Here is a 10323-nt window from a genome sequence, read left to right on the forward strand (position 1 = left end):
GGTATATTTCCAACAAAAAGTTACCGAGTGGGCACCCTTACATCCTTTTTGCCATAGCCTTAATCAAAGTGAAACAAAAAGATTTAAGAAAGCATCCTTTTGCATGCAACCATCTATATTTTTTCTAGTTTCCCTTTGACCAACCAATTACTACTTACTTGGATTCTTTAAAACGAGCTTACTAGATTATTGTGGGAGGTGATTCTTTAACTTAAGAAATTGATTCATCCACATAAGATACAATCTTTTTACAGGGGCGGGATTTGAAGCTAATAAACACAACATTGAAAAGAGTATAAGTGGAGATAGTGTAGCCAAAAGCAAATCACATTCCCCTTTCCGGTTTGATTCCAAGTTGGATGCGTTCAACACTCCAAAATAATCTCTTCCTTTTATTTTGCTGAGCCAAGTTCTTTTTGCCACCTTATATTCCAAAAGACCTTAATTTCTAATTCATCAAGAATGTATTCCTTTCAATCTTCAAACTCAATATATTTATAAATTAATCAGATGCATAGATTCGTACGTATTTAGTTGTCTTTGTTTAAATGGTCAATTCTTATTTAAAACAATCTGATCTTCATGGATTCGAATCTCACACTATTAGATTGTCCTTCACAAGTTACCACGATGCATAGTTCTCCTACTTAATTTCACAAATTATCGGATAATTGTTTTTGTTGGCTTGTGAAAAAAGCCGACATGTCATACACTTCATAAATCTCAATAATCACTAAACCTGTACCTAGGATACGTTTTTGCACATGGGCAGATTTTTTTTATAGCTTTTATAAAAGATTATATAATATGTATATATAATATAATATAACAATGATTGAATGATGATTATATATATCTAGTTATTTTATAAATATTAGGATTCAAGAAAAAAGAAAAGCAAAAGGTAGAAAGAAAACACCATAGAACATCACTGATGCCCATACAAATTCGATCCATCTATGATGGGAGGGTCCAACAACGTCGTAGCTTGGTGTCCACTTCTCCAAAGTGAAAATATACTTAACTTTTTCTTGAAATAATAAATGAATTTGTTCACGTGGATATGGTTGTCAAAAATACAAATCAATATATATAATTATATAATATTCAGTTCACATGTAGATGTGGGTTTGTTGGTTGTTTGCATCACATAATTAATCATTTAATTGATTTATTTCTTACGTTAGAATCAGTTTAAGTAAAACAAAAATAATAAATAAATAGACTTTTTTTATTTTAATGACGTGTAATAAGAGAGAACTTGTCTCATTGCATGATTAGAAACAATCCTCGACACCTTGGGACATCTGGTTTGATCCATGATTGAATTATCATGTTATTTCGTTTTTGAAAGAGATCCAGAAATCGATACGTCGAGTAGTTAATGAAACTTTTTTCATTGTCGATAATTGATTATGTATTTGATTGGCCTAGACAGGTTTTAAAACTGTTTACATCATAATGAAAATAATATTTATATCTTTTATACAGATAAAAGAACATAAGTGAGTCCAATACATAAACACAGAACGTGTTTTCTCATGTCGTGTGTGACAATCAATCATAATGGCATAGGCTGCCAAAAGACATACCACTTAAACGAACAATCTATGCATAGAGTTCGTTGAAAAACCCTAATAAAATACTTTTTTCTCATATAGGACATAGAAACCCTTTTAATAATATTGGAAATAATTTTAATAATATAAAAATTAAAGAAATAGGATTTTGTGTATCTAAGCACGTGCAGTTGCACAGATCGGTGGATTTGTACATTGACTGCATCATTAGTGCACCAAGGGTCCGACCCCCGTGCCTGGGTCCTAACCCACCTAGCTCGTCATTTAGATCCACACATACATCTTTAAGATCAATTCTTTTGCACTTTTTCACTAGAAACATGGTGTACTGTGTTTTACATGGAGTATACTAGAACCAATTCATATGTCGACAAGACAAAAACTCATCTAAATATGTGGATCAAGGTGGGACATGGGATTGCTTTCGATCTTCTATCTATGCAAAAGTCATATCAGTATTCAGTCCAGTCCAGTCCAGTCCAGTCCAGTCGAGTCGAGAACGAGAAGGCATGTAGTGATTGGAGTGGAGGATACAGTATAAGAGTCGCATATTCTAGGATTGTGGATTTGACTCAAAGTTAAATTAACCTTTAAAAGAGTGAAGAAGGAGAGATTAGAGAGGCATCTTTGGTTTGAAGCCGAGAATGTCACTTCTTCAAGGAAAGATAGAGAGATTCCATTGGCCCATTCCCTTGTTTTAAATCGCAACACTTAAGCCTCTTGTCTGGTCCATTTATAGAATATGACATGAAATCACCACCCCATTAAATTTCTTATATCCTAATTCCATTCCCCTCCACTCCCAATTCCATTCCTAGGACCATCACCTCAAATGCATCATATCTCACAGCCTAATGTCCACCACTTGAATTAAACCAAAAGCCAAAAAAAAAAAAAAAAAAAAAAAAAAAACCCCACGAAAACCTTGTGAGATTTCACCACCCACCAATCCATACTTGATACTTGTACTATATATAAACTCCTTCCTTCACCCATACTTTTTACCATTCACCGCCATGCTACCACCACCACCACCCTCCTCCTCCTCCTCCCTTCTCTGACACCAGAATGTCATTTTCCGGCAACACCACCTTCCTACGATGCTTCAAGTTCAACGAATTCCCAACCGGAAAAACCACCGGTTTATACTCCAGCGATATCCTCCCGTCTCTCGGAGCCAATTTTAACCGCTCAGTTTCACTACGGAAATACACAGTTTGCCCTTTCGATAGACGTTACAGGTGATGATGCCGCCATGTTGACTTTGGTCAAACCACCACTTTCCACCACCTTCTAACCATATTTTTCTTCTTAATTAATTCTTGTTACTTCTTCAGGGCCTGGGAGATGTTTCTGATTATTTTGGTCGTTTACTCGGCTTGGATTTCGCCATTTGACTTTGGATTTCTTGATGATAAAGAAGGCGCCCTACGGATCTTTGACAACATTGTCAATGGCTTCTTTGCCATTGATATTGTTTTAACCTTCTTCGTGGCGTACCTCGATTCTCAGTCTTATGTTATTGTTGATGATCACAAGAAAATAGCATTAAGGTCAACAACATGCCATGATTTTAACAACTTATTTTGTTAGTTAGTTATAACATCCTACTTTCTTTCTCTCTCATTACAATAGTGTAGTTCGAAAAATCTACCCAATTATATATTGCTAAGATTGGGTAGATTTTTCTAAACACAATAATGCAGTAATCCAAATAAATGAAAGTAGAATGTTATACGAAACAAATAAATAAAGTATAATTATAATGAAAAATTACCAATGAGAAAATGTTGCATTGTGAATTTGATATACAGGTACCTATCAACATGGTTTATTTTCGATGTTAGCTCAACTGTGCCATTTCGATCTCTTAGCCTCCTTTGCACAGATCGTAAAAGTGAAATTGGGTTCCAAGTACTCAGCATGCTTAGATTATGGCGTCTTAGAAGAGTTAGCTCCCTTTTCGCAAGGTAATGTGTGTTTTTTTTTTTTTGTTGTTTTCAATAAGCTATAAATCAATCAAAGGGTGAGAAAGTATTAAGTGTTTTTTTCTAAAAAACTTGCCTACTTTTAAAGCATAAAAATCTTCCAAATTTAGGTATACCCAAAAACACACCAAGTGACAAAAACCTTTATGCTTCAATTCAGGCTTGAGAAGGATATCCGCTTCAACTATTTTTGGATCCGTTGCACAAAGCTAATCTCGGTATGAAACGTGACATTTTTAATTATAAGAAGAAGGGCGAATTAGTCCATTCTGAAAATTATCGTTTGCTTAATTATCTCGACTTGAAAATTAGGTGACTCTCTTCGCAGTTCACTGTGCGGGATGCTTTAATTATTTGATAGCGGATAGATATCCGGACCCACGTAAAACTTGGATCGGTGCGGTTTATCCGGATTTCAAAACAGATAGTATTTGGAACAGGTATGTGACGTCACTGTATTGGTCAATTGTAACTTTGACCACAACTGGTTATGGAGACTTCCATGCTGAGAATGCAAGAGAGATGTTGTTCGATATTTTCTACATGTTGTTCAACTTGGGATTGACAGCTTACATCATTGGGAACATGACCAATCTTGTCGTTCATTGGACTGGCCACACCAGAGATTTTGTACGTTCTTTTTTCTTTTTTTATTAAAATATTATACTTTGAAAATATATCCAATTATAACAGTGAAAGTTGTTTTTGTATTTGGATGTTATTTTTTTTAATCCTAAGTTTACTTGTGGTGTAGAGGGATAAGGTGAGTGCTGCTTCAGAATTTGCAAAACGGAATCATCTTCCTCCACAGATAAAAGATCAAATATTATCTCATATATGTTTGGATTATAAAACGGAGGGATTAAAACAGCAAGACACTTTAAACTGTTTGCCAAAAGCAATCCGTGCAAGCATTTCACGCCATCTTTTTTACCCAATTGTGCAAAACGTTCATTTGTTTCGTGGTGTTTCCCATGAGTGCCTTTTCCAGCTGGTAATCTTTTTCTTAGTGTAAAATGACAACACTGGACACGATTGGACAACGTAATTTTCAACAACAATGAGGGCATTTATGTCTTTTGCACAAATTAAAGACTCAAAATGATGCCCATTTTAGTTCGATTGACATCGATTTGAGTTCAAAGTTCAAATATAGTACAAGACCATCATGTTTTGTCGTGCCTTGATAAGATTAATACAAATTTCTCAGGGTTAATAATGTAATTTTACAATGTTGTGAAAAGGTTTCTGAAATGGAGGCAGAGTACTTTCCATCAAAGGAAGTTGTGATTCTACAAAACGAGACTCCAACGAATTTGTACATACTGGTTACCGGAGCAGTGGTAAGTGAACTTAATTAATAAATTAATAATCGTCTCATTTTTTTTAGAAACTAAAAAAAAATGAAATTAAATGGTTTGGTAATTTATTTTCCTGTGGCAGGATATAATTGCACATAATGAAGGCCAAGATCAGGTATAGTATTCCTATTGTACTGATGTTGATGGGACACATAGTGCAATTTTTTGTCCCATCAACCTCAAAAGACATGAATGTCCTTATCCACATCATTGAAAAAGACTTAAATGCCCTTGTAGGTGGTAGGAAAGGCTGTGTCAGGAGAAATGTTTGGTGAAACGGGAGTTTTATACAATACGCCTCAGCCATTCACATTCCAAACAACTGAGATTTCTCAGATACTACGGATGGAGGGTTCTGCATTACTCAGGATTATTCACACAAATACACAAGATGGATTCATCATCATGAACAATTTTTACATGGTAAGTAATTTACCATTTTAACCCTAGGAAAAGCGTCTTTATCAAATATGATCTAAAAACAATATGTATAACTGTCTGTTTGTTTGTTTATTAACAGAAACTAAAAGGCCTGGAAAGCTTTGGACATGCAAATCAAGCTTTGGTTTCTAGTGAGTGGTCAAAAGTGGAGAATTCTTCCACTGATTTACATAATTACACAAGTGATATAGACTATATAGACTCAGATGATATAAAAAACCAACAACAGATGAACAATTTTAGACAAAATAAGAACGAAATGAATGTGAAAGTCAATTTACCAGCAGAAGAAGGTCAAACAGCTCTTCATGTTGCTGTGAAGAAAGGGCATTTAGAAATGGTGAGACTTCTTCTAGAAGGAGGGGCAAATGTGAACAAGCCGGATTTACGAGGGTGCACACCAAAAACTTTAGCTCAACAGCAAGGAAACAAAAGCATATATAACCTCTTAATAAGCCATGAAAATAGAAGAAACGAACACAAAATAGAATTTGTGGAGCCCGAAACAATAAATACTACAACATACTTACATACAATAAACCGGGACCCGAGTTGTTCCACCTCCTCTTCAGAGCCTACAGCAAGCAGTTCCACTTCCACCAGTCAAAAAGTCAAAAAGTCAATGAGAAGGGTGACTATTCATGCAAAGTTTAAGATGAAAAAAACATCAGAAAATCAGCTTCCAAAGCTCATAATCTTACCAGATTCTTTAGAAGAATTATTGATCTTTGCAGGTATGTTCTCTATCTCTCTCTCTCTCTAACTGAATTAATAATCAAATCATGAAACTATAAAGTTTAATAAATAAAATGATGATGTGTACTTTGACTTTGCAGGTCAAAAGTTTGGAGGGTGTAATTTTGTGAAAGTTGTGAACTCAGAGAATGCAGAAGTAGATGATTTGAGTGTCATAAGAGATGGGGATCACTTGTTTCTCCTTTCAAATGATTGTGAATGTAGGGATGATTATAATGCGACTTAGAAGCATAATATAATGGAAATTAAATGAATTTCAACTTCAATCAAAATCTAAAAACTTGGATAATCTTAACTCATCATCATTGCCTTCAAAAGCAAAAAAGCAGTTACAACAAGAGATATTCTGTCTATTTTTTTTTTTTTTTTTCGCTCACTGAATAACAATTATCAACATGATCATATCCTATTTCCTTCCCTTTTGAGTAATTCTTGATGTGTATCCATTTCAACCCTGTTGGTTTTGGTAGTTCAACTCAAATGATATAATACGGGTTGTTGAAAGAGGAATGGATTATTCCTTTTTGGCTGTTGTGGTTATGATGGGGATAGGGTGAGCTTCTGTGTTGAAGACAAATTGAGTCAATGGGATAACGTTACTTTCTCCAAATAATAAATATAAATATTTTAGGGTTTCACCCAAGAAAAAAGTCTCCATTTTGTCTCTTCTTCTAGGAGGAAGCATGGTGACATCATCAAGAGAGGTATAGCCACCAGATTCAACCTTTGTGTACTTCTCAAACGCCTCAAAAATTGACCAACCCCATTCACGATATCTAATAATAATAAATTAATATATATTAGAAAAAAGAATATACATAATCAAGATTAAAAAAAAAAAAAAGTAATAATAATAGAACATACTTTGAATCTTCTGTGATACGATATAGAACAAACAATGATTCAACGGTTTCAGGGCGCAAAAGGTTATGGCGATCAGCATGTTTGATCACAATGTCATGAACATACTCTGAACTCTTGTTTCCTCCATCAAGATTATCCTCAGAATAACCCTGATTTATCAAAAACACTAATATTTATAAAGAAAACAATTAACATCTGAATAAAAATAAGTCACCACTAGAGATCTGTCCAGATTAAGTCTTTAAGCCTATTGAGTCGAAAAGAAACAGCATCTGAATGATCTTATATAGACAGGATATGGATAATGGACATGGGAAACATTAAAAAAACACTTTTTTATGAAAAGAAAACATAATAAATATTAAAGAAAAAACAAACCTCTGAATTGAAATAAGCAATCTCTGGAGCCAAACCCGTAGAAGTGACAGAATACATCTCAAAGCAAGTTTTAGCAAGATCTTCTGCAAGTTTTAAATTTTCTAGGTCTTCAAAAGTGAGCAGATTTTCTTCCATTGCCTTAGCTTTTGTAATGCCTTTAGTGGCTCCAAGTGCAAGAGTCCCAGGCAAGAAGCAGACCTGAAGATTTTGAGATTATTATTTTTTATATATTTAGTCAAATAAATTTCCAAGATAAACTTGTTTACCTCAATTTTTGTAGCACATTAAAAACGAACAACAAACTTTATTTGAAACAATTCCTATGATAAATGAACACCATAAGATAATATATATAAAACTTACAAGATGATCCATTTTGGGACTAAAGCCACCATCAACACCACCAGGCAACTCTCCCACAAAAACAAGCCCATTTGGCTTTGATTTTTTAACAAGAAGATGTTTGACACCTTTCATTGCTTCCTCATACATCTCATGCAAATAACTCCAATTATTTTGTCTCTGTTGAAGCCAAACTTTGATAAGGTATTCATAATAACTGTCTCCTCGTGAACCTAGTCTAATATTATTTCCAGAAAATTCACCAGAAGAAGGGCTGCAATATAAAATTAAATAATAAGAATAACCACAGTAGAAAAGGACTAGTTAACATTCATACCTAATGTAGATTGGAACAAGTCCTTCAACTTTCGGGAGAGTTTTCATATGTTCCAACACTTTCATTGATTCAACACTATACTTTGGATCACCAGTAAGAAAACTTAAATAATTAAACTCAAGCTGTAAAGTGGAAACTTCTGAAGTGCTACTTAATCCATCAGGAGCAGGATGTGCTTTGTGATCTTGCAAAACAACATCACTGAAGGGAATAGCAGTTGGACTTGAAGTGAAGGCAGTTAAAAGAACATCTGCCAAATTCTTAGCATTTTCTAGGTATACAGAAGGTTTAGGTCCATTCTTTGTTGAATTTGGATTCATTTCACTTAAATGATAAGCACTCAAAAGTCCACCAACAACACGTATGGTTGTTTCAAACAGATTCACTTGACCTTTATTACATATTCTTTCTGGAAGATTCTTTTCAATCCAAGAACCTGCTTCAGAAGCAACATCATCAAGTCTCATGATCATGGCTGTATCTAGAGCATCCACAACAGTAGCACCTAATCCTCCTAACCCATCGATACCCTTTTGACTTAATGGCATAAGTTCATCATAACCCATTGCATACTTTTTGTATCCAGACCATGCATGAATAAATGCCTTTTTAACACTTTCTTGCTTAGCCACCCATTCAGAATCAAGATTTGATTTTGCAGGGTTGTGTGTGGATTTATTGCTGATATTCATTTCATCTGGAGACAAATGAGGTGGAAGCCTGGGTGGTTTTCTCCAAAATCTTTTGACTCCAATGCCACCACCATCCATGATGGAATTATCACCTTGTTTAGACCCAATAGCTCTAGCTACACCACTAGTTACAGAATGGATAGGACTTGCATGAGTGATCACAAGATATGTCAAACCAAAGATCATTAATACAGCTAGAAACTTTCCTGTGCTACATGACATACATTCACGCTTCATTTTATTGGTCAGAAATGTCTGTGAAATGACCTGCACAAATAAGGGATAACCATTAAACATGAAGTGGAAGTGACTGAATAGTGAACATAAATATAATAATAATAATAATAATACAGTCATCCTCTTTTGTCTTTAAGCCCTTCCTCTCAAGACAGTTAGTTACTAAGTATAACTCAATAGGAGGTTGAAAAGGGAAAGTGAATCCATGAGTTGTGAGAATCATAAGGTGCTTGGTGATTCAAATCATGCTATTTGATTTGATTTATGATGTAAATGACCCAAAATTCACTTCCAAATTGAAACCCTGATTTTTCATTGCATTGATGAACCGCCCTTGTGTCTGCTAATCAAGTGTATTATATAATTCTGCTATTTCGTTCATATTAATCATTCATGAAAATAGTACAGAGATCCTGGATTTACTCACGAATCCACAATCACAAGGGTGAATTCATGGCATATATCTACACATAATACTTAACTGTTCCAGTAAAATTAACGCAAATCCGTGATTCAATTTGGATTAATCATTCACGAAACAGCATACAGATCCTGGATTCTACTCATAAATCCATGATCACTGGCGTGCGTCAATTCACGGAACTTATAGTTTAAACATCAATTTCCCCACCGAGCATTTAGAACAATATATCAACAGCTCAAATAGTTATTCAGCTAAATTCCAGCAAAGATACGAACGCAATCAAAACAATGACAAAATGCCAATAACACATTCAATTTCGATCAAAATCTAAAATTAAAATTCATTTGGGTCCAAACAAACCCCCTGAGAAATAGCAGTAGACAAAGTCATAGATCCAACTTACAAACAAACATACCTGGAACAAGGATCGTCGACGAAACTTGGCGTTATCGTATTGTATGTCTTTGATAGAATAGGGCAATGTTTTAGACGACATTAACCCGATGTTAAATGGGAATTGAGAAAAGCTAGGGTTTTAGATTCCAGATCTGTGTTACTATAAATATAATTTATGTATTAACGTAGGAGTAGGAGTAGGAGATGGAATCCAGTCTACAGAGAGACTTGGGAGGACGTTTGGTGTTGAAGTTATGTAAGATCGCAAGTCAACGCAAAGATCAAGCTTCTTATATCCGCAAAACAAATTGAATTGTAAAATAGAACGGCTTTGTGTTGGAACGGTTTGATTAATTGATTGGATTACTAACCAAATACAAATTTAGGTTTTCTAGTTAAAATATCTTTGGGTTGTGAGGACTAAGATGTTATATGGTTTTGTTTTTGATTTTTTATTGATTCATAGAATCGTAATTGTAAGATCGGATTAATATCGAAAAATTTTATTAAACTCATATTAGTTAGAA

At 34.5% G+C, this 10323-nt stretch overlaps 2 protein-coding genes across 2 annotated transcripts; one reads left to right on the forward strand and one right to left on the reverse strand.

The window, feature by feature from the left end:
• Positions 1-2460: 2460 nt before the first annotated feature.
• KAT1 (KAT1 potassium channel) lies at positions 2461-6464 on the forward strand. The gene is made up of 11 exons (XM_079060432.1): positions 2461-2821; positions 2918-3133; positions 3395-3550; positions 3729-3786; positions 3881-4198; positions 4323-4562; positions 4813-4911; positions 5012-5044; positions 5167-5352; positions 5450-6104; positions 6207-6464. The coding sequence occupies exons 1-11, from the start codon at positions 2649-2651 to the stop codon at positions 6350-6352; spliced, it is 2280 nt and encodes a 759-aa protein (XP_078916558.1). The 5' UTR covers positions 2461-2648; the 3' UTR covers positions 6353-6464.
• Positions 6413-10118, reverse strand: MNS3 (alpha-mannosidase 3). Its single transcript, XM_079060433.1, has 6 exons — positions 9816-10118; positions 8048-9006; positions 7732-7984; positions 7369-7566; positions 6991-7139; positions 6413-6902 (listed from the first exon to the last, which is right to left on the reverse strand). The coding sequence occupies exons 1-6, from the start codon at positions 9894-9896 to the stop codon at positions 6641-6643; spliced, it is 1902 nt and encodes a 633-aa protein (XP_078916559.1). The 5' UTR covers positions 9897-10118; the 3' UTR covers positions 6413-6640.
• Between the last annotated feature and the right edge of the window lie 205 nt (positions 10119-10323).

Source organism: Lactuca virosa, chromosome 7, assembly GCF_052849685.1.
Source record: "Lactuca virosa cultivar CGN04683 chromosome 7, Lactuca_virosa_CGN04683_v6, whole genome shotgun sequence".
NCBI classification, from domain to species: Eukaryota; Viridiplantae; Streptophyta; class Magnoliopsida; order Asterales; family Asteraceae; genus Lactuca; species Lactuca virosa.